Source organism: Schistocerca piceifrons, chromosome 3 (genome assembly GCF_021461385.2).
Source record: "Schistocerca piceifrons isolate TAMUIC-IGC-003096 chromosome 3, iqSchPice1.1, whole genome shotgun sequence".
NCBI lineage: Eukaryota > Metazoa > Arthropoda > Insecta > Orthoptera > Acrididae > Schistocerca > Schistocerca piceifrons.
In genome coordinates, this window is record NC_060140.1 from 863,944,043 (window position 1) to 863,970,133 (window position 26,091).

At 39.6% G+C, this 26,091-nt stretch overlaps 1 protein-coding gene across 1 annotated transcript in view; it reads right to left on the bottom strand.

The window, feature by feature from the left end:
- Positions 1–1,254: 1,254 nt before the first annotated feature.
- Positions 1,255–26,091, bottom strand: part of LOC124787916 (WASH complex subunit 5) — a 198,557-nt gene continuing 173,720 nt past the window's right edge. The window contains 3 exon segments of the mRNA XM_047254903.1: positions 1,255–1,877; positions 21,164–21,320; positions 21,401–21,627. Coding sequence (XP_047110859.1) covers positions 1,727–1,877; positions 21,164–21,320; positions 21,401–21,627 — 535 coding nt within the window. The 3' untranslated portion in view covers positions 1,255–1,726.

A 26,091-nucleotide genomic window follows, 5' to 3' on the forward strand; every position in this document is an offset into this window, starting at 1 on the left:
ATCACTTTCCCTTTGAGGGGTTGCTCAAACAGTTGAAAATTAAATTTCCTTTGCTACGTTACTATGACGAATAAACAGTAGAAAGCAATCTACAGCCCATGCTGTATCTGCTAAAATATCTGATGATTCAGATGACAAACATACATTGAAAATAAATGGCTATAAAATCAGCATTGTGTCAGAAAATGGCACACTGTCAATGGTTAGTTGCAGTAAGTACATAGCAGTGTGGGATCTCCACTTAACAAATGACAGTGGCAAACAACAGTGATCAATATGCAGCCTAGCTAAAAGTATCTCCTCACGACGACAGGGGCAAGAGGAAGTCAGCCAAGCTGTTGGGAGGCGTTTAATTTCATGGAGTTTGTTCCCATATAGAGAAGACCAGTGTACATGCCAGAGCGACACAATGTTCCTATGTGTGGCAACACAAAGATCATCTGAATGGCAAAATAGCTAAATGCCTAGGTAGTTGGATTGCAGCTTTAGCAGCAGGATCGACAGCTTCATTCCCCAACACTCCGACGTGGCCAGGGACCCACATGAACATCACATTGGTTCCATCAGCAGTAGTTCACCAGCACCAGCAATGCAATCATACATGTAAACTGTCCCCTATGTGTGTTTAGCTTCTTGACAATATTTAATGGCATCATACGTGTAAGCTTATGCATTTGAAAATATTTAACATTAATACTGTTTGTATTATCTCTTCTAAAAAATTTAATTCAATCACACACTTAAAACTGTCCCCTATCTGTTTTTAGTTTTTTTATGATTTTTTTATGCCACCATACATGTAAGCTTATACATGTGAAATTATTTAATTTTAATACTGTTTGTATTATGTCTTATAAAAACTCAAACAATTGCCACACTGTTACTGTAAACCATGTCCTATATCTTTGTGCATTGTACACCACATGATGCCAGGGACAGTAAATAAATAAATAAACAAACAAATAAATGGATAATTATGTTTCTATGGGAATTAACTTACTTTAATGTTGGTGTCTTGCAGATAACAGCAATTTTAAAGAACTAGCAGTAGTCGTTAATGGAAATAATGCCATAGCTAAACAAAATGGAACTGCATTTTTGTAATGGACCTCTGCCTTCTGAGCTTCATATTATTGACCTGTGCCTACATACACGTGTCGGGCTTCAGAAAAAAAAATTAGGTGTGTGATAGACTGCATATGTCTTACTGATCTATAACATTTTTTCCTATTGGTGTAGACTAATAACCAATACTTACAGAATCTTGCAGGTTTGCAAGCTGCCTCATTATATTTTTATATCTATTTTTTTCTGCCCTGTTAGCAACATACAACAAAACACTACAGCTAACAGCAGGAATCTTGGTTACTAACATATTAACCAAATCAGCACTCTATAAACATAGCACAAAAACAGAGAATGAAGCTTCTTACAATTTACTGTAAAATAACACAATGCTAATATTTTCTGTAACAAAAACAACATACAAAAAAGATATGTCCTTTCAGAATAAGATTTAACACACTTTAAATAACAACAAAAGGATACTATAATAATAGATAAATATAATCAGTCCATTACAAAGCTTTGTGTTCTGCTATTACATAAGCAAGAAATTGGGCATTACAACAGTAAATCACAATTTACAATAAATACCCAAAAATTTAAGAAGATTTAAGAAAAACTGTCACAGACTATGGAATTACAGACAGACACTGTCTGTCAATTATGCACTGACAAGTGATTGGTACTGATCGAGGACAGGCTCAGGTATGTGGTCTGCCAAGGTATTTCGTGGCAAGCCCGAGTAATGGACAAGCATTTCCAGGAAGTGCAGCCCTGTTGCAGCTTCAGCAGAAAACTCGGGCGATTTTGAGCTGCAAGTAAACAACAAAAATGAAATATTTTGTTTGAAATTAATTTATATTTGTATCCTTAAGCACAGACTAGGTTGTTTTTGTGGCCCATTAAGTATAGTAAATAAAATAAACTGTAGAAGTAAATAATTACATTAATGACGCTGACAGTTCACAATCAAATTTTGGGAAACATGCTTTGCCTGTTATTACAAGTGTTAAGAGCAAGTCAAAGCATAATTTAAATTAAGGATACCCATCTCCAATAATCATTCATCCATCACTAACTTGCTCAAATAAACATGCACACTGACAATATTCAAATTCTCCACTGCATTTTGCTGCCTAACTTAATTAGATTGGGCACTAAATGTCACAGAGTACTTCAAAATTAACACTTAAAATTATTTGTTAGTTATAAATATGTGGTATATAAATTTAAACTTCTTTTTTACTCTTTACAAGGTCTTGAAATTGCTTGTTTTCCACTCCGAGTTTTCAATCCTATTTTAACTATTAATTAATTTCTATCATTTTAGTAATTCATGAAATACAGTAAGTAATTGATAGATTACTTTTGATTCATAAAGAGAAATATTATCAGAAGTAGTAGTATGACCATGGGCTACAAATTGACATACTTCACTGAATACTAGTGTATTCTATAGGAGTGTTACAAGGACCTAGAGGGGGAGGGGAGGATCTCATGTTGGTTTCTGAGTGAATCACTAAATAGTTTGGAGGTTTCAATACACGTAGGACCACTATGCATACTACTGTATGCTGGTGTCTCACAACAAATAATAAATAAAAATTAAGTACTGCTTTGCAAAACTGAAACCTTCTAGGAGGGACAGTGGTTGATGTCAGCCAATACCTCCATTTTGACTTTGACATTTATGTTATGGTTACAGGTAATAATTTCTAATTATGCAAAACAAAGTTGATAAAGCTTAATGTACATTTAGAGATTAAGACCCAATTTTTTTGCATCAAATGATATACCTGAACGTATTTTGATGTTTGAGACACTTGCCTGGTTAGTCATTTTGGCTTGGCTGGGAGTAAATATCTGCAGCTTTTTACTTAAATTTAATAACTGCTTCAACAATTATGAGAAAACAATTTATGAAATCATGTTTAAAGATCCACTATGTAAGTGGAATAGTGCGTTAGCTACAGACACTGAAAGATATAGCTCTACCTTAGTTATTAAAAAGTGACCAGCTTTCAAATGCCTTGAAAGATCAAAACAAAACATGTGCATTGACAACACCTGACCAGTGCTACCAAAGAGCACACCAGATTTTTCATTAAATAAATACAATTTGTTTTTTATTGTTTATTTCAATACAGCCCATATTTCGGACTTTTATGCCATTTTCAAGTATTTACTAAAAGCAAAAATTTCAAAAAATGTAAAATGTCTATTAAGAAAAATATTGGTTCCTCACGAAATACCTGATGCAAAATCACCATCTTGTAAGAGATCAGTAAATAATTGTGGGAGCATGATATATTTAGTAAACACAGGCTTACGTTGGTAAATAAAAGGTGAGCACATGTCCTTGAAATGTAATGATAAAGAAATCAAAGAGTATGAGTAATAGAACACCTCAATACTAAAATGACAAAGTGTCATAGATACATGACTATCAATGTTAAATATCTTCAGACTACATATAATTATCTTTGGGGAGGCAATGTGCACCACCTGCTTAGCAATAAACATCTGTACATCAGATCATCAACAACTGTAAGTGAACCTACTTAAGTTGGATGAGAAACTTAAGTCTAAAAGGAACAAAATGAAGTAAAATTCAAAGACAGTAAATCACATATAAGAATATAGTAAGTGTCAGTGATAATACAAAAGTTAACAACAGAAATTAAAAATGCAGGGGTGGGGGAGGGTAAACGGATGGTGGCTGAAGAGGGATGGGAGAGATACAGGAATATACCTCATTTAACCAAGACTTACAAAATTAAGATGGTTAACTGTGTAATTAAGAGAAAGAGATGGGTTTGGAATCAAATATGGAGGGGTGGGGGGGTGGGGGGGGGGGTGAGGAATGGGGGTAGGGGCAATGTCAAAGACAATAGTGAGATGTAGAAGTGTGAAAAGCAGTGTTAGAGGTGCATAAATGCAGGGGATGGGGAGGGAGGGCTGAACAAAATGACAGTAGGGATGTGAGTGCATATTTGATTAAATGCTGAATCAGGAGAAATCAGAATGAGAGTAAAGAGGTGGGAGAAAGTTGGGGCAGTGGGTTGGGGGCAGGGGGCAAGAAACTTCAATGGACCTACCCATAGGCAAGTGGTTGAAGGCTCAAAGGTGGGGGATGACGAAAGATAGTGATATATATAACGTCAAACAAAGCACCACGGAACAGGGAGGGAGAAAGGAACTGGGTAGGGAAGCATAGTGATCTATTAGATTAGGCACATTTAGTAATGCTGGCAGGGGGTGAGAGAATGGGAGACACACCAGAAACAGGGGGTAGGCATTTTGGAGGGGGTTGGGTGTGGGATGGGTTGGGGGTCCGAGGTGGATAGAAAACATGAGACTGCATTCACAGTGCCGTATTTATGAAATATAGTAAAAGTAGGAAAACATTTAGTAATCATAATATGCTTATTGAAATGTAAAAGTGCATTACACTTGCATAAAACAGAGTAGCTGCTCCTTAATAGGAAAAAGCACCTAATGAAAGCTACTTTTGAGTTACACAGCATAAATAGATTAGCATAAGTGTACAACTATCTTAATCACAACAGATACAGAACTTATTTATTACAAGGATGATTACTAATTACAGGGAGATTACAGAATTTCCAGCCATTAAGTTAACCATGACTTGACTTAGAGGCAATATATACAAAACTTGTTGCATGTTTGCGTGGTGAACGTAAGAAAAATAGTGAGCTGGAGGGGTGGAAAATGTTTTGGGAGTAGCAAAGGCAGGGGGCAAATGGGGGACAGGGGAGGGGGGATAAATAGGAATAGAGAATAAGGGACTCTAACTGCATCACAACAGTGCAGCATCCAAGCATGCATGTTGTCCATGTTGTTGTTGTTGTTGTTGTTGTTGTTGTGGTCTTCAGTCCTGAGACTGGTTTGATGCAGCTCTCCATGCTACTCTATCCTGTGCAAGCTTCTTCATCTCCCAGTACTTACTGCAACCTACATCCTTCTGAATCTGTTTTGTGTATTCATCTCTTGGTCTCCCTCTACGATTTTTACCCTCCACGCTGCCCTCCAATACTAAATTGGTGATCCCTTGATGCCTCAGAACATGTCCTACCAACCGATCCCTTCTTCTTGTAAAGTTGTGCCACAAACTCCTCTTCTCCCCAATTCTATTCAATACCTCCGCATTAGTTATGTGATCTACCCATCTAATCTTCAGCATTCTTCTGTAGCACCACATTTCGAAAGCTTCTACTCTCTTCTTGTTCAAACTATTTATCGTTCATGTTTCACTTCCATATATGGCTACACACTATACAAATACTTTTAGAAACGACTTCCTGACACGTAAATCTATACTCGATGTTAACAAATTTTTCTTCTTCAGAAACTCTTTCCTTGCCATTGCCAGTCTACATTTTATATCCTCTCTACTTTGACCATCATCATTTATTTTGATCCACAAATACCAAAACTCCTTTACTACTTTAAGTGTCTCATTTCCTAATCTAATTCCCTCAGCATCACCCAACTCAATCTGACTACATCCCATTATCCTTGTTTTGCTTTTGTTGATGTTCCCATTCCATTCAACTGCTCTTCCAAGTCCTTTGCTGTCTCTGACAGAATTACAATGTCATCGGCAAACCTCAATGTTTTTATTTCTTCTCCATCGATTTTAATACCAACTCCTATTTTTCTTTTGTTTCCTTTACTGCTTGCTCAATATACAGATTGAATAACATCGGGGAGAGGCTACAACCCTATCTCACTCCCTTCCCAACCGCTGCTTCCCTTTCGTGCCCCTCAACTCTTATAACTGCCATCTGGTTTCTGTACAAATTGTAAATAGCCTTTCGCTCCCTGTATTTTACCCCTGCCACCTTTAGAATTTGAAAGAGAGTATTCCAGTCAACATTGTCAAAAGCTACAAATGCTACAAACGTAGGTTTGCGCTTCCTCAATCTATTTTCTAAGATAAGTCATGGGGTCAGTATTGCCTCACGTGTTACAACATTTCTACAGAATCCAAACTGATCTTTCCCAAGGTCGGCTTCTACCAGTTTTTCCATTTACCTGTAAAGAATTCGCGTTAGTATTTTGCAGCTGTGACTTATTAAACTGACAGTTCGGTAATTTTCACATCTGTCAACACCTGCTTTCTTTGGGATTGGAATTATTATATTCTTCTTGCTCACCATATGGTAGAGTTTTGTCAGGACTGGCTCTCCCAAGGCCGTCAGTAGTTCCAATGGAACGTTGTCTACTCCCAAGGCCTAGTTTCGACTCAGGTCTTTCATTGCTCTGTCAAACTCTTCAGGCAGTATTGTATCTCCCATTTCATCTTCATCTACACCCTCTTCCATCTCCATAATATTGTCCGCAAGTACATCACCCCTGTACAGACCTTCTATATACTTCTTCCACCTTTCTGCTTTCCCTTCTTTGCTTAGAACTGGGTTTCCATCTGAGCTCTTGATATTCGTACAAGTGGTTCTCTTTTCTCCAAAGGTCTCTTTAATTTTCCTGTAGGCAGTATCTATCTTATCCCTAGTGAGATAAGCCACTACATCCTTACATTTGTCCTCTAGCCATCCCTGCTTAGCCATTTTGCACTTCCTGTCGATCTCATTTTTGAAACGTTTGTATTCCTATTTGCCTGCTACATTTACTGCATTTTTATATTTTCTCCTGTCATCAATTAAATTCAATATTTCTTCTGTTACTGAAGGATTTCTACTAGCCCTTGGCTTTTTATCTACTTGATCCTCTGCTGCCTTCACTACTACATCCGCCAGAGCTACCCATTCTTCTTCTACTGTATTTCTTTCCCCCATTCCTGTCAATTGTTCCCTTATGCTCTCCCTGAAACTCTCTACAACCTCTGTTTTAGTCAGTTTATCCAGGTCCCATCTCCTTAAATTCCCACATTTTTGCAGTTTCTTCAGTTTTAATCTACAGTTCATAACCAATAGATTGTGGTCAGAGTCCACATCTGCCCCCAGAAGTGTCTTACAATTTAAAACCTGGTTCTTATATCTCTGTCTTACCATTATATAATCTATCTGATACCTTCTAGTATCTCCAGGGTTCTTCCACGTATACAACCTTCTTTTATGATTCTTGAACCAAGTGTTATCTCAAGAGCCCCAAATACAACAAATTCTTTTACTCACAGCAAATGTTGAAATGTAATATTTTTCTAATGTACTGTGCCTGTTGACTTGCATCATAGCTACAATATTTAGCTATTATGCTATTTGTTACAGTAAGAAACAGTAAGAGACATTTTACTTATATGTTGCCCATAGTTTTCCCAAAACAGTAGATGTGACAAAGGTGGTATTATCTAATGTACACTGTTAAAAAAAAATTCATGTAAATGAAGTGTAAGAACATTGTATATATTGGATGCTGCATTGTAGCTTGTGTGCACAAGTGCATTTATTTTTATTGCTTCTGTCGGTGGCAAAATGAACATTAAATCTTCTTTAAGTCACACCGTATATACAATGTTTAACACTTATGTTCATTGCCAATAAGACTTGGTGTACATGTGTACAGATATATTACTGCTTAGTTACACCAGAATTATTTTATTTGGGTGCTTTTTACCTACTAAGGAACAATTACTCCAGACTATGGAATTTATAATGCATTGCTACATTCCTGCAGGCATATTGCAGCTGTTATATACTTTTTAATGTGTTACATATGCATGGACCTTCCCGCTGGTGGGGAGGCTTGCGTGCCTCTGCAATACAGATGGCCGTACCGTAGGTGCAACCACAACAGAGGGGTATCTGTTGAGAGGCCAGACAATTGTGTGGTTCCTGAAGAGGGGCAGCAGCCTTTTCAGTAGTTGCAGGGGCAACAGTCTGGATGATTGACTGATCTGACCTTGTAACACTAACCAAAACAGCCTTGCTGTGCTGGTACTGTGAACGGCTGAAAGCAAGAGGAAACTACAGCCGTAATTTTTCCTGAGGGCATGCAGCTTTACTGTATGGTTAAATGATGAAGGCGTCCTCTTGGGTAAAATATTCCGGAGGTAAAATAGTCCCCCATTCGGATCTCCGGGCGGGGACTACTCAGGAGGACGTCATTATCAGGAGAAAGAAAACTGGTGTTCTACAGATAGGAGTGTGGAATGTCAGATCCCTTAATCGGGCAGGTAGGTTAGAAAATTTAAAAAGGGAAGTGGATAGGTTAAAGTTAGATATAGTGGGAATTAGTGAAGTTAAGTGACAGGAGGAACAACACTTTTGGTCAGGTGAATACAGGGTTATAAATACAAAATCAAATATGGGTAATGCAGGAGTAGGTTTAATAATGAATAAAAAAATAGGAGTGCGGGTAAGCTACTACAAAAAGCATAGTGAACACATTATTGTGGCCAAGATAGACATGAAGCCCATGCCTACTACAGTAGTACAAGTTTATGTGCCATCTAGCTCTGCAGATGAAGAAATTGATGAAATGTATGATGAAGTAAAAGAAATTATTCAGGTAGTGAAGGGAGATGAAAATTTAATAGTCATGGGTGACTGGAATTCGAGAGTAGGAAAAGGCAGAGAAGGAAACATAGTAGGTGAATATGGGTTGGGGGTAAGAAATGAAAGAGGAAGCCGTCTGGTAGAATTTTGCACAGAGCATAACTTAATCATTATAACAGAACATTTCTTTCTTTTTTGTGCCACAAGGATTCACATCAATATGTTGCAATTTAGTCACCATTTGAGCACCTGAAATACATGGCAAAAATAGGTTATGTATGGCAACTGTGATATTCAGCAGAAACATTTAAATGCATTATAACGGTATGACATGGGATAATAGAGCCTTAATGGCAAACACCTAATGACAGAACTGTACTTTAAGACAACTGTATACACCAGTGAATAATGTTTATCATATCTTATTAACAATGTTCCCCACCCAGCTCCCCCCCCCCCCCCCCCGCCCCCCTCCTGTTCCTCAATGTTTGTTGTTATATATCACAGTCTCTTGAGACACACACACACACACACACACACACACACACACACACACACACACACACACACACACACACACACACACACACCACCCACTTTGAGCCTCCAACCACTCTTGTGCCCCCCCTTCCCCCAACCCACCACCACCCCAACATTCTCCCACTTCTTCACTCACTTTCTGATTTTTCCTGATTCAACATTTAATCAAATATAATTTTATTCAGACATCCCTCCCCTTTATGATGAAGCAAGCTGGGATATTTTTACTTCCCCGTCTTCTCACTTTTAAATAATTACCATTAACAAATGTGAGTATAATCTGTGTTTTCATAAAATAGAAAGTTTGGCCCTCAGTATTAAAGAATATAACACCAGATATAATTTTGTGCTTAGTTTTATGTATGTAATTCATTTTCTAATTTGTTTTGACTATTCCCAGTTAGCATCTTTTGTTATAGGGTGAAATCAGTAATTGTTTAGTAACTTAAATTCTATTGTTGACATATAAATGAATATAAATTCTGTACTAATTATAAACATTTGGAGGAACAATTAATAATATATAAACAATTTCTTCTCAACAGCTGTAAACTGTCCTGCAGCGACAAATTACCAGCACCAAGATATCAATCTCTCGAAAGACAAGTTTTTCGTAAAACATGTAACTGCAGGCAGAGTACACAAGGCAATTATGAGAATCTCTTCCGAGGCAGTAGGAAATGATGGAGTGAGCATTGGCATGATTAAGAATGTTGTAGACACTATTATTCCAGTTATCACAGACGTCTTCAACCTGTCTCTTGTCAGTAGTACATATCCTACTGAGTGGAAGCAAAGTTTAATTCAACCTACACCCAAGTCAGTAGTACATATCCTACTGAGTGGAAGCAAAGTTTAATTCAACCTACACCCAAGACTGACAACCTAAAGTTGCCAGGTGACTACAGGCCAATCAGCACACTATCTGCAATATCTAAAGCCCTAGAATGCATCGCCCATGAACAGCTGACAGATTACCTCAAAACTCATAACACCCATGATAAATATCAGTCAGGCTTCTGAAAGCATCATAGTACAGCAACTGCATTAATCAAAGTAACTGATGACGTTAAACATGCTATGGACAGATGTGAAGTTACCATCCTAACACTGCTTGACTTTAGCAAGGCTTTTGATACAGTTGACTTTGATATATTACTAATTAAAATGAAAAGGCTGAATTTCTCAAACAGTGCAATACACTGGTTCGACAGCTACCTCAAAAACAGAAGTCAACAAGTCATTTGTCGGTCGGAGAAGTCATCATGGAAAAATGTGCACTCTGGAGTTCCCCAAGGCTCCGTCCTTGGTCCATTACTATTCTCACTGTACATTAATGACATTTCTTCAGTGATTCACTCCTGCAACTACCATCTATATGCCGACGACATCCAACTGTACATAAGTGCAAGCCCCGAGAACATTGCTGACGCAGTAGCGAGTATGAACGCAGATCTTTGCCTTGTTTCTCGATGGACACAGAACCTAGGTCTGAAACTAAACCTCAAGGAAATCCTGGGTCATTCTTATATCTCATCCAAAGTTAAGCACACGGTACTTTCACGAAACAGTCCCTCAAATACTTCTCAATGGTACCCAACTACCATACCAAAAAACAGTAAAAGACCTTGGAATTATCTTGGATGAACACCTAAACTGGGAAGAACAAACAGTCACAGCTTACAAAATTCTTAAGGCTTTCGTGGCCACTTGTTGACAAACTGCCTATTGGCTTCTGTCTCGGGTTCTTCGGACAACGTTCATCTAATGATTTTTCTGACGTTTCCCCAGCACGAGTGGCTGGCATTGTCAAAGCTTCACCCTCCATTCCCGGTTGTGAACTGGAGCCGAGCTCGCAACCGCAAACTGTATGTACCTGGCGCGCCAACGTCCGAGGGCTTCTCCGCGGTCATTTCTGGTGCGGTTCTCCTCTTGCTACCTGCGACGGTCGTTTGCTGCGGTACGGGAAGCCAGGATCCGTTTACCTTAAGGCTTTCCTCTTTCTTGTTAAAACCGTTCGCGTGTTTTTGTATTTCTACAGCTTCTCTGAACAAGCGCGTGTGATAGTGCTTCTCTACAGTCAGAACTTCCGTGTCGGCGAATTTTATTGTGGTCGGTCTCATTCAGTGCATGCTCTGCCTCGGCCGATTTCTCCAGCTGCCCAACCTGCAATGTCGCTTATGCTCTTCGATCCTGGTGTTAATTGATCGCCCAGTCATTCCAACATAAACTTTTCCGCATGTGCATGGTATGCGGTATATTCCCGACATTGCAAGTGGGTCTCTTTTCTCCTTCACCGATATAAGACACTCTTTGATCTTCCTTGTCGGTTTGAAAATCGTCTTTATGCCATGTTTGCGCAATATACAGCCGATTCTGTCCATCACTCTGGGAATGTATGGCAGAAAGGCCGTACCCGACATTTCTTTTTCTGGTTCCTTACTTCGCTGAGTGTTTGGATCTGTTACGCTTCTAATGTAATTTGTGGAGTACCTATTGCTCCTCAGAACAGTTTCCAGGTGTTGCATTTCTCGTTTGAGGTGTTGCGGCTCACATATTCGTCCTGCTCTCGTTATGAGCGTACTAATCATGCCTCTTTTCTGGCTCGGGTGGTGGTTTGACAGTTTGTGCAGGTATCGGTCCATGTGTGTTGGTTTTCAATACACGCTGTGTCCCAGGTTTTTGCCGTCCCTTGTGACCAGCACATCTAGAAATGGTAGTTTCTTGTCCTTTTCTACTTCCATGGTAAATGTTATATTGGCATGGAGGCTGTTCAAGTGTCTTAGGAAGTCACCGATCTGTTCTTCACCATAGCTCCACACCACAAAAGTATCATCGACGTACCTGTACCACACCTTAGGTTTGCAAGTCACCAAGTCCAGTGTCTGTGTTTCAAATTGTTCCATGAAGAAGTTGGCCACCACTGGACTGAGAGGACTACCCATGGCGGCGCCTTCCAGCTGTTTGTAGAAATCGCCATTCCACGTGAAATAGCTCGTGGTGAGACATGCATGGAAGAGCTTTTTGATGTCTTGCGGGAACATGGAACCGATGTGCTCCAGAGTGTCACTGAGTGGCACTTTCGTAAATAACGAAACAACATCAAAGCTGACCAGGATGTCGTTTGGTGCAAGTTTCAGTTTCTTCAGCTTCTCAATGAAATGTCCTGAGTCCTTTATGTATGTGTCGGTCTTCCCCACATGTGGCTGGAGCAGAGAGGCCAAGTGTTTTGCCAATTTATACGTTGGTGAGCCAGGAGCGCTAACGATCGGTCTCAGGGGAACATTGTTCTTATGGATCTTGGGTAATCCATACAGCTGAGGTGGTAGGACTTCTGTGTTGCACAGGTTTCTCTGTATGTCCGCCGGCAGAGAAGACGCCTTGATTAATCGATTTGTATTCCAAGTGATACACTGCGTCAGATCTGCGCTTAGTTTTCGGTACGTCGTCGGATCTAATAGGTCTCAGATCTTTTGCTCATAATCTTCGGTCTTCATTACGTCGGTCGCATTCCCCTCATCGGCAGGCAGTACCAATATACTCTTGTCAGCATTGAGATTCTTAATGGCTTGTACCTCTTCTTTCTTCAGGTTGGAAGCTGCTGGTTTTTCTCGGCGCACTATCCTGGCTGTTTCAGTGCGTATTTCCTCTGCCCTTTCACAAGGAAGGGTCTGAATGGCTGCTTCGGTGTTGGCAATGATGTCCTCCACAGGTATAGTTCTCGGGATGATAGCAAAATTCCCTTCTTTTTGAAGAACAGACACTTCCTCTTCAGTCAATTGTCATTCAGTGAGGTTGACCACTGTGTGTGACATGTCGGGAATCGCCTTGTCGGTCTGCTTCCGGCATCTTTCAAACTTTTTTTGTCGCTCGGTGCAGGGCTCGAGTTCATTCTGCACGCTCCTGTCAGTGATGCTGTCGATCTTGTCCCAGTTGTCTATGGAACGAGGTTTTCTTCGTGAGCGAATACATACAACACGGAGAGATTTGGCAAGAACGGATCAGGAACTTCTGGACATTTTCTATCAACTAAGTAGCAGAATGCATCGAGACGACTGGGACAAGATCAACAGCATCACTCACAGGAGCATGCAGAATGAACTCGAGCACTGCACCGAGTGGCAGAAAAAGTTTGAAAGATGCCGGAAGAAAACCGACAAGGCGATTCCCGACCTGTCGCACATAGTGGTCAACCTCACTGAATGACAATTGACCGAAGAGAAAGTGTCTGTTCTTCAAAAAGAAGGGAATTTTGCTATCATCCCGAGAACTATACCTATGGAGGACATCATTGCCAACACCGAAGCAGCCATTCAGACCCTTTCTTTTGAAAGGGCAGATGAAATACGCACTGAAACAGCCCGGATATTGCACCGAGCAAAACCACCAGCTTGCAACCTGAAGAAAGAAGAGGTACAAGCCATTAAGAATCTAAACGCCGACATCAGTAAATTGGTACTGCCTGCCAATAAGGGGAATGCGACCGTCGTAATGAAGACCGAAGATTATGAGCAAAAGATCCGAGGCCTATTAGATCCGACGACGTACCAAAAACTAAGCGCAGATCAGACGCAGCATATCACTCAGAATACGAATCGATTAATCAAGGCGTCTTCTCTGCCGGCGGACATACAGAGAAACCTGTGCAACACAGAAGCCCTACCACCTCGGCTGTATGGATTACCCAAGATCTATAAGAACAACGTTCCACTGAGACCGATTGTTAGCGCTCCTGCCTCACCAACGCATAAACTGGCAAAACACTTGGCCTCTCTGCTCCAGCCACACGTGGGGAAGACCGACACATACATTAAGGACTCAGGACATTTCATTGAGAAGCTGAAGAAACTGAAACTTGCACCAAACGACATCCTGGTCAGCTTTGATGTTGTTTCGTTATTTACGAAAGTGCCACTCAGTGACACTCTGCAGCACATCGGTTCCATGTTCCCGCAAGACATCAAAAAGCTCTTCCATGCATGTCTCACCACGAGCTATTTCACGTGGAATGGCAATTTCTACAAACAGCTGGAAGGCGTCGCCATGGGTAGTCCTCTCAGTCCAGTGGTGGCCAACTTCTTCATGGAACAATTTGAAGCACAGACACTGGACTTGGTGACTTGCAAACCTAAGGTGTGGTACAGGTACGTCGATGATACTTTTGTGCTGTAGAGCCATGGTGAAGAACAGCTCGGTGAATTCCTAAGACACTTGAACAGCCTCCATGCCAACATAACATTTACCATGGAAGTAGAAAAGGACAAGAAACTGCCATTTCTAGATGTGCTGGTCACAAGGGATGGCGAAAACCTGGGACACAGCGTGTATCGAAAACCGACACACACGGACCGATACCTGCACAAACTGTCAAACCACCACCCGAGCCAGAAAAGAGGCATGATTAGTATGCTCATAACGAGAGCAGGATGAATATGTGAGCCTCAACACCTCAAACGAGAAATGCAACACCTGGAAACTGTTCTGAGGAGCAATGGGTACTCCACAGACCACAATAAAATTCGCCGACACGGAAGTTCTGACTGTAGAGAAGCACCATCACACGCGCTTGTTCAGAGAAGCTGTAGAAATACAAAAACACGCGAACGGTTTTAACAAGAAAGAGGAAAGCCTTAAGGTAAACAGATCCTGGCTTCCCGTACTGCAGCGAACGACCGTCGCAGGTAGCAAGTGGAGAACCGCACCGGAAATGACCGCGGAGAAGCCCTCGGACGTTGGCGCGCCAGGTACATATAGTCTGTGGCCACGAGCTCGGCTCCAGTTCACCACCGTCAATGGAGGGTGAAGCTTTGACAATGCCAGCCACTCGTGCTGGCGAAACATCAGAAAAATCATTAGATGAACGCCGGCCGAAGAATCCGAGACAGAAGCCAATAGGCAGTTAGCAACAGCTTGCCGGAAATCGCTCTCCTCCCTACATGCAATCCAAAAATTTAGAAAAATATTTCCAATCCATGTTACACAGAAATTAGTCCAAACACTAGTCTTGCCTAATCTTTACTACTGTGATGTAGTTCAACACGGCACAAATAGTGAAAATTCGAGATGCCTCGAGCTAGTGATGAATGCTTGCGTTAGATATGTGTGCAATATACGGTTGTATGATCATATCAGTCCTTCATACTCCCAGCTAGGTTGGATACGCCTACATAAGGTACGCAATCTCCACACGATGTGCTTACTTCATCGATTTCTTAGCCACTGATGCCCCCAACACTTATCTTCTCACATTAAACATCTATCATCATTCCACAACCGCAATACCAGATTGGATACATCTAACATCTTGGCTGTACCTTTACATAACACAAAATCTTTCTCCGTGTCATTCTCCATCTCAGCCAATGACTATGGAATGCGTTCCCCTGTGATCTGCGTCTTATCCTGAACCACTCAACATTCAAGAGGGAAATCAGAATTCACATATTAGGGATGGTATAGCCACCATTGTTGTGCCCCTCTCATCTCTCTCCTCCTCCTCTCGACCATAGCTTCGAATTTTACCATTCTATTTCTCGTCCTCTAACCTAGCTACCTCTTCTATATCTCTTTCACCCATTCAATCATCTTATGTCTCTGCTCGATGTGAATAACTCAAAAGTTGCAAGAACATAATGAGAAAATTCCCAACTAGCAATAGCACTGACATTCATAAAATATGTTTACTTTCATATACATAGTCATTACTATTACTATTATTATTATTATTATTATTATTATTATTGATAGTTATAATTATTTTTTTGATTGTTATAATTATCCTTGTACTACTGTTATAATCTCTTTTTTTTCCCCTTTAACATTAATACTGTATAAAACGTGATATGTCCATAATGCTCTGTACAAACTGAAATTCTTTCAATCTGAGTATGCCTGGTTAGGTGTTTGGGCCTGAGACAGTCAGTACACAGCCGAATTTCTGATGAGAAACCTGTAATGGTTAGATCAACAACAATGCATCAACTTAACTGTGATATAAGTGTAACACAATTAGGCTGTGTGTTAAAACAATGACAGTGTCTGTTCAATATGTACCTTTTTTATTCTTCAAGAACTGAAATGTGTGGTTAGGCTTTCACTGCTCGTAGATGTTCAACAGTAAACTATTATAGCAGTATGTGGATGTTTGCCCGCAACCTATTAAAGAGGCTTATCGAAAGTTAAACAATGGTTAACTGGCCATATTAACTATGTATATTGGGGTGTTGTGAACATTGAAAGTAAAGAACTGTGAAACGCAAATGTACACCTGTCGGCTACATTATTTAAAGTAGTCAGTGTTGAACTTCCACTACCATTTTTCAGCCAGAATAGCAACGCAGTACATTGACACTGAGGACAATCAACTAAGAAATAAAGCAGGTGAATGTCACATGTGGTGCCCCAGGTGAGAAGTATTGTAATAAGGCACAATAAAATAGGACTTGTAAACTCTGACAGTGAACTTCAGTGCGGTTTACAGTGCAGTGATTTGAAGGAGATGCAACAACCAATCAGTGCTTGGGTTTCATGGTCACAGAAGGACAGCAGCCAATCAGTGAGCAGGTTCTATGGAATTGCGTACAGGAGCAGCCAATCAGCACAGCCGACTGGGATAAACAAGACGCCTCGTCGAGAAAATTACAACTTGCAACAACTGTGCATACACTGAATCGAAATGACAAACGCAGCAGCAGAAGAAGAAGAAGAAGAAGAAGAAGAAGAAGAGTGATTAAAAGTGAGGTAATCTCAGAGCAAAAGCTGTTTTATATTAAGTGATACATAATGAGTGGCGTTAACAAAAAAGACAGTGTGACTAAGAACAAAGCTGTAGAGGTTAAGATGCTAAATGAACAGAAAGACCTAAGTGGGACTGGTTCTGGAAATGCTAGTGGTTATAAATCAGACACGAATGTAACTTTGAATGATGGGGATGAAAGTCTTATTGTAGATGGAATGATAAAAGCGTCATCTACATTGTACGGTGATGTGAGCGAAATGGACAAAAACAGTAATGAAGCAGATGAAATCATTAAGGTTAAGAGGGAGGAATCTAGTAGCGAAAGAATATAGTAGCGAAAGAATATAGTAGCGAAAGAAAATAGTAGTGAAAGTCAGCAAGGGCAACAGGTTATGGCAGATGGAAAATTGGAAGCAATGTTAAGGCAAATTATGAGTAGTATGTGTATGAAAGAAGACATTAGTAGGGTGGAAAATAGTATGAAAGAAGACATTAGTAGGGTGGAAAAGAAACCTGATAGCTTTAAAACTGACATGGTTAGCTTAAAGAAGGAAATGAAGAAAGAAATTACAAAGGAGATTCAGGTAGCCAGTTCTAATGTTTCAGAATTAAATAACAAGCGGTAGCTAAAGATGGTGATGACAAGATACAGAAAATAATACATAACCTAATGAGAAATTAACATTGATGAGTAGTAAATGTGTAGGAGAGAGAAAGAAGCTTTATGATGAGTATAGTAGGAGGATGGAGGCTTCTACAAAACAGTTTAAAGATGAAGTCAAGGCTGCCAGGAAATATAGTGCTGAAAACAGGGTTAAACTTCAGAAACAAATCCATCAGATTAAACATAATTTTTAAACAGAGGTAGAAACCAAGTGTGCAGTAGTGGTAGAGGAAAAACTGGTAAAAGCAAGTGAAAATGTAGATTCAAAATTGGCTGAAATAGAGAAAAAGATGGAAGAGGTACAAAATCTAAAGCAAAGAGTATGCAGTGTACCAAACTGTCCTTCTTTTGTTAGTTGTAAGACATTTAATAATTTTTATCCATATGGAGAAGTGCATCAACTGGATTTCATTAGGGAATTTAATGATTTGACTGAAACATGGAATGACAAAAAGAAAATATCATTTGTGAGAAGTTTTTTGAAAGGGGATGCTTATGGATGGGCAGCTGAGGTAGCTTATAGCTGTACTTCATGGCAAAGCTTTGATAAAGCAGTTTTAGATGAATATTGGTCCAAAGAGAAGCAGCAGAGAATTTTGAGTGAATTTTGGGGAGGAGAGAGATTTAACTCTAGGAAGGGTACTGTGAAAGGTTTCTGTTTGGATAAACAAATCAAATATTTGGACAAAGAACTAGGTAGTGAATCAATAAATATGGGTTTAGAAACTACGTTGCCTCAGAAAGTTAGAGAATTGCTAGTACCTGCCCCTAAGGGTAATATTAGTGATTTCTTGAATTATGTTGATAAAGTGGAGAGGGTGAAGCCCTCAGTGGAAGATCATAGGAGGAACTTTGATGACAATAATCAATCAGGGAGAGAATTTCAGGTAAATAGGATAAACAGGACTAATTACAGTAGAAATTCAAGGAATGGTTGGGTGGAGGATAGCCAGAATGGGCATGGAAATGGTAGGCGAAATTCAAGTAAAAGAAATGGAGGAGATGATTTTAATTCTCGATCAAACCATTTAAACTAGATAATGCTCCAGTTTTGGTTCGCACTAGAGCAGGTTGTGATGAAGAGCCAGGTAAGAGTAATTTAAATGATAGTAGTAAGATGGATATAATTACTAATTCTATTGAGATGTTGAATGATGGTATGAGTAGCAATGTTTAGCCCATAAAAGGAAAGGAGGAACTTAACTAGTGCATTGAACCAGAAGTAAGACCTACGAGCAAGTAGGGGGTTCAGCATTCTGTGTTGGATTCATTATGTGGCGATAATGTTTACCCCAGCTGTCTGTCTCATTTTTCGTGCATCCCGAGGCAGTCAAACTCTTCTCCTATCCAATCTGTAGTTTATAAGTGAATCAGAGAGATTCTACTTTGCCTTTCATGTAATGTTGTACAGCAGAGTACTTTAGTATAGAAATACTTTAGAAAAGGTTTCTGTAGTGTATGTATATATTATGTTGTGTTAATTATAAGTAATGGGTCATAAGGGGATGGAAGAAAGTAAATTGGTACCATGGCTAAAGAATTTCTGTCAAATAAAGAGGTAAGGTAAAGAGACAATGAAAGATGTCAGCATATGTGTACTAAAATTAACATCTGAAGTAATCAGCTTATTGGTGCAGCAGCAGAGGCAATATGCAGTAAAAACCATCTCAGGTAATATTAACTGTGGTATAATAGAAGAGTTTGTATTCAGTGCAGGCAGTATATGGTGTCATGGTACAGCCTTTTCTAACATTGAGGAATTACAACTTCAAACATAGTTACCTGGAGTAATGTGTGGAATGTATAAGCAAAATTTATATGTATATTTCCCTTCAGGCTAGACTCTTAAGCAATAGTTTTTCTAAGTGATAGTTTTGTCTGATCAATAATGAGAGTTAAGTTCGTCTTAGCATAAGGATTTGTTAGTGTGGAGTGTTTTTCAGTAGAATTAATTTTGCATTATATAAGCAGAGCAGATGTTTATTTATTAAATAATGAAGCCATTATGAAATAATAAAATAATGAATAATTTTAGGGTCTTAATGGTTAGGGAGCCTGTCTCTGCAGTAAGGATATTTTTTGAGAATGCACTCCACTGGCTAACAAGGCAAGAAATGTAAATAAAATAATGGGGCTTACAGACTATTCGGCCTAATTCTTGTAGTAGAAGAAACTGTTGAAAAGACACAATTTTTCGATGTATTCAGTCAATTTAATGGGTTAAGTTTTAATTGTAATTCCTGTAAATTAAACATCAACCAATGTGTAATTTCAGTGCCTATCATTGTGACGATATATAAGGGCCCGATTTTTGGTCCCCAAGACAGTTAGTACACAGCCGAATTTCTGACGAAAACCCATAATGGTTAGATCAACAACAATGCATCAACCCAACTGTGAAATAAGTGTAACACAATTAGGCCGTGTGTTGGAACGATGACAGTGTCTGTTCCATATGTACCTTTTTATTCTTCAAGAACTGTAAAATGTGTGGTTAGGCTTTTACTGCTTACAGATATTCAACAGTAAACTATTGTAGCAGTATGTGGATGTTTGCCTGCAACCTATTAGTGAGGCTTATCGGAAGTTAAACAAGGTTAACTGGCCACACTAACTGTGTATATTGGGGGGTTGTGAACAGTGAAAGTAAAGAACTGTGAAACGCTTATGTGCACCTGTCGGCTACAGCACTTAAAGTAGTCAGTGTTGAATTTCCACCCCCATTTTTCAGCCAATATAGCAACGCAGTATGTTGATGCCGAGAACAAACAATGAAGAAATAAAGCAAGAAAATGTCACACCTTCCCCTGCCCTGCCTATATGAACATCTAACACTGCTTTTCCCATTTCTCCATCTCATTATTGTCCTTAGACATGCCGCACCCCCCCCCCCCCCCCCCCCCCAATATTTGATTCCAAACCCATCTCTTTCTCTTAATTACACTGTTAACCATCTTAATTTTATAAGTCCTGGCTTAACAATGTATATTCCTGTATCTCTCCCATCCCTCTTCAGCCACCATCCATTTACCCTTCCCCACCCCACTTCCATACCTGCATTTTGAATTCCTATTGTTTACTTCTGTATTATCAGAGACACTTTCTATAGTATATATGACGGTAGTATCTGTTCCTGAAAGAACAGTTACCCTTGATGATCATGCAGCTTTGCTAGAAATGAAATGATAATTAAATGAACACCCTAGCTGCAAACAGGCGTTGATGTACTTCATTGGGGACATGTTGAAAATGTGTGCCCCGACCGGGACTCGAACCCGGGATCTCCTGCTTACATGGCAGACGCTCTAGCCATCTGAGCCTCCGAGGGCACAGAGGATAGTGCGCCTGCAGGGACTTATCCCTTGCACGCTCCCCGTGAGACCCACATTCCCAACACGTCCACACCACTACATTCGTAGTGTGCCTAATAGATGTTTGCCCATCATACTCATTACTCATGGTAGATTGATCTACCAAGTCCCATATGAGTTCAGGCATAGCGTGTGCGTTCGTACAAGAAGGTAAATAGCCGGGAAGCCATTACTCAACACTGACTTTGTTATTTATGAAAACCTTTATCATGAACTGTAGAATGTTTGAAACAAATTCCGGCAGTATCTGAACAGCGAATTTTATTAGCTCAGAACATTAAACTGTGTGTCTTTGGGTTTTCCGTACCTTATTCCAGATTCCACATACGATTTTACATACTGGCTCACGTACAAGATAAACTGGTTTCTGATCTCTGGATGAAACTGTCGCAGCACTGTCTGCACACCCACCACAAATGGAACGCCATCCAGGGGCTCTTGAGATTTCTTGTTGATCAGTGTACCTATGTTCATATGAAACATACAGTCACACATGAGCAAGAAAAGTGGACAAACAAATGTATTTTAGGCTTGTCAAACTTACCTAAGTTACGAGCATAATGCAGTCTTCCCAGCTGTGATATTGCAAAAAGGAACAGTAACAATGCCAAGTACTGCAAATTTTTGGTGGTTATATATATCTTGGAGTATGGGTTACTCATTCCTGCCCAATCTAAATAAGTTGACAGTTCGTACATTAATGGATTGCTCTCTTTTGGATATGGTTTGCTTGGATCCTTGTAGTGAGCTGCTATCTCAGATAGCAGTGCTCTGAAAATGAAACAAACTGCAACTTCAGTATCACTCAAACAAAAAATTACAGTTTCAAAAATAAAGTTAATTAATACATCACTACATGAAAGGCTTCCCCTTCACTTCACCTTGAGCCCGAAGTATTGGACAAAGTACATTGTCTTGTTATCTTTGCCTTATGTCACAGAAGACTTGCAGAGTAGTACATACAATCACATGAGTTTTATTACAGTATAAAGGGTTTCAAGCTTAAGGCACAAGGTCACTGACTCCATGAAGCAGTACTAGCAACAAAGAAAAACACGCGAATTTGTCAAGTGATCCCAAGTGGACAGTTTACTTATAAAAAATACACTAAATAAACAAAACAAAAAAGAGGACGGCACATACACAATCTGATCAAAAGTATTTGGATATGTGTTGCAAGGAGAGACCCACAGCAGTGGGATTGACTTTCGGAAACCCTCAATATGGTGATGATGGTTGAAGTGTGATATGAAATTTTTATGAAATGATATGTCCCACTTCCACGCTTCTGTGACAATGAAAGATGTTTGTCACATTTAGTAGTAACTGTCAGAACATCCTATGCGCATTAGGAAGAATGTCTTCAACCCATTACACTGTATATATAAGACAGGATGGCAAGTGGGCACCGTGACCTGCGCAGTGGGACAACTTATTCCTTGGCGTTACGGTTTGAAGGTGCTTGGAAGACAAAGAGAAAAGGAAAGAAAGGTCACAGCTACAATGGACGCTGCGACAAATGACTGCTGAACTGGCTTGTGTGGATATACTTCTTGCTTGGTCTTATCCAAGCAAAAAAGATCTGTCAACCCACTTTTTGTACTAGACTGTTCTTGTAAGGGAAAGTGTGAATACAGAAGGTTTAAAGTTCAGAAGTTTACACCATTCATGTAGCTTGGGAGACAATAAACACTCTCTTTCGACACCAATCCATGCACAAGGGGCAATGGCAAGGAAAGCGTTTCTGAAGAAGAGAAATTTGTTAACATCGAGTATAGATTTAAGTCTCAGGAAGTCATTTCTGAAAGTATTTGTATGGAGTGTAGCGATGTATGGAAGTGAAACATGGCCGATAAATAGTTTGGACAAGAAGAGAATAGAAGCTTTCGAAATGTGGTGCTACAGAAGAATGATGAAGATTAGATGGGTAGATCACATAACTAATGAGGTGGTATTGAATAGAATTGGGGAGAAGAGTTTGTGGCACAACTTGAATAGAAGAAGGGACCGGTTGGTAGGACATGTTCTGAGGCATCAAGGGATCACCAATTTAGAACTGGAGGGCAGCGTGGAGGGTAAAAATCGTAGAGGGAGACCAAGAGATGAATACACTAAGCAGGTTCAGAAGGATGTAGGCTGCAGTACGTACTGGGAGATGAAGGAGCTTGCACAGGATAGAGTAGCATCGAGAGCTGTCAGTCTCAGGACTGAAGATCATCACAACAACAACAACAACAACAACAACATTTCTTTGCATTTCCACATCACAATTATGTCACCAACTTGAGCAGCTTTAGAAGAGTTAAAATGACCAGTCCATGTTTGAAACCACTGAGCTCTCATGACCAACTCATTCTGCAGTTACTGCTTCTCTACCGATAACACAACACTCCCTGCTTCTTTTTCTACAGGCTGGTCCACATCTAGTGGTCAATTCTGCAATACATAGGAGTGTCCAAATAGTTTTGATCAGATAGTGAATGTAATTAGCAACTTCATGCTGCCAAATTCATGCTTTAACAATAGTGTGAAAATTGTATTTTTGGAAAATAGCTTTTGGAACTAAGACCATAAAACTTACAAGGAAACATGGCCGAAATTAATGTTAGGTTTCTTCATCCTGCAAGCTAAGATTTTATTTCAGTAGTTACAGTGTCAAGGTAGAACAGCTTCTACTTAGTAGTGGAATAAACAAAAATAAATAAAAACAAACAAAAAATCTTTCGAATGAGAGGTTCCTTCATTTGCTGAAAGAAAGGAAGTGGAGTAGTGAATTATTCAACAAATGAGCAGGTATCACCCACAACTCTGAGTAAAGGAAGACACAGAAACGGCCAATGAGGAAAGGAACTCCTAATGTTGCTTTCCTTTCATCCTGAGAACTATCTGTCTCATTTTTCCTTTATCTTTGGCAACTATCATAGTTAATCCCTGAAGAGTGTCTTTTCATCTACATCTACATACATACTCTGTAATCCACCATACAGCGCATGGCGGAGGACACCTCGTACCACAACTAGCGTCTTCTCTCCCTGTTCCACTCCCAAACAGAACGAGGGAAAAATGACTGCCTATATGCCTCTGTACGAGCCCTAATCTCTCTTATCTTTGTGGTCTTTCCACGAAATATAAGTTGGCGGCAGTAAAATTGTACTGCAGTCAGCCTCAAATGCTGGTTCTCTAAATATCCTCAGTAGTGATTCATGAAAAGAATGCCTCCTTTCCTCCAGAGACTCCCACCTGACTTCCTCAAGCATTTCCGTAACACTCGCATGATGATCAAACCTACCCGTAACAAATCTAGCAGCCCGCCTCTGAATTGATTCTATGTCCTCCCTCAATCCGACCTGATAGGGATCCCAAACGCTAGAGCAGTGCTCAAGAATAGGTCGTATTAGTATTTTATAAGCGGTCTCCTTTACAGATGAACCACATCTTCCCAAAATTCTATCAATGGACCAAAGACGACCATCCGCCTTCCCCACAACTGCCATTACATGCTTGTCACACTTCATATTGCTCTGCAATGTTACGCCCAAATATTTAATCGACGTGACTGCGTCAAGTGCTACACTACTAATGGAGTATTCAAACATCACGGGATTCTTTTTCCTATTCATCTGCATTAATTTACATTTATCTATATTTAGAGTTAGCTGCCATTCTTTACACCAATCACACATCCTGTCCAAGTCATCTTGTACCCCCCTACAGTCACTCAACGATGACACCTTCCCGTACACCACAGCATCATCAGCAAACAGCTGCACATTGCTATCCACCCTAACCAAAAGATCATTTTTGTAGATAGAAAACAACAGCGGACCTACCACACTTCCCTGGGGCACTCCAGATGATACCCTCACCTCCGATGAACATCAAAATTATCTTCTATCTGTTACAGATGATGGAATCACACATTCTCAAATTATTTAAATAAAATTATTGTGTATAATATTGTCCACTGCCTAAAGTTTAATTTACAATATTAAAAACATTGTTTGCTGCACAACATAAATGAAGAACACTCAGTTTAACAGTTTCTCAACCAATGTCAAGGCCTCACAAACTTTTGCATTATAGCCATTTAGCCTATAATATTGTGTAGTTTAATTATTTTTTATGCTCAATATTGTCTATGGTGTGAAGTGCAATTTCAACATTAAGAAACTAGTTTGATGCACAACAGTTTATGCAATGGAATTGTATGTTTCCTTATAATGTTGGTTACCTAAGAACTAGTGTCCCTTTCAGACAATATCCAGTTGTTTTCTGAAGATGGCCCAATCAGCCGAAAACTAGTTTAAAATAAACAAAAATCTGTAGAACAAAAAGAGTGTACTTGAAATTCAACCTCAAATATGGAATTGTTCTACCAAGAAGTACCAGAAGAAACCATAAAAAAATAATTTAATAATAATGGTCCAAATAAACGTTGCTTGGAATACTATATTGCTTTACTCTACATGGTTTTCTTGTTCATTTTGAAGCCCTGTGTTTCTCTGTCCCACAAACAATTCACTAGTATCTTTAGTAACAGGTGGGAAGGAGGTAGGGTGTAATTTAAAATGGAATCCAAACACTTGTAAGATAAAGCCAGCTGTCGGTGGGGGTGAGTTCTAATTGTGGGTGTGTGGCAGTCACCAGGGATGGCAAGTAAATATGTCATCTCTTGATGAGCTGAAAGAGTAGCAAAACTCCAGAAATCCCTAATGCTAGAGAAAGGGGCAATTAACCAATACTGCATCTGGTGAACAACACCGACATTGCAGAAATCTATTTCCATTACCCACAATAAACCAACAATTTCCAGATACACCAAAATGCTTGTGACACAGAGACAAAGTTTTGCAGTACAACAATTAACAGAGTTACAACAGTGTGTATAAATGAATACCTATACAAAATGGAGATTAATAGCACACAAACACTTGTAGCCACAATAACAAGCAATAGCTGAAGGAGTCAGTTATCACAACTAATCATCTTGTATTATAAACTCAAAAATAATCAATGTTACTTCATGTTTTAATTATATCTATGTAAATGTGTTGGACACCAAATCGATGAATTCCTAACTCCCACTGTATCATATGTATGTAGTTGAAATGTACTTAGTTGTTACATGAGTAAGTATTCATTTGGTTATTAATAAAGATGCATGGTGCATCATATGTACAGTGAGGGAGCATCATCAAAAAGAGCGCATAACAATGCTCAATACATGCAGGCCAT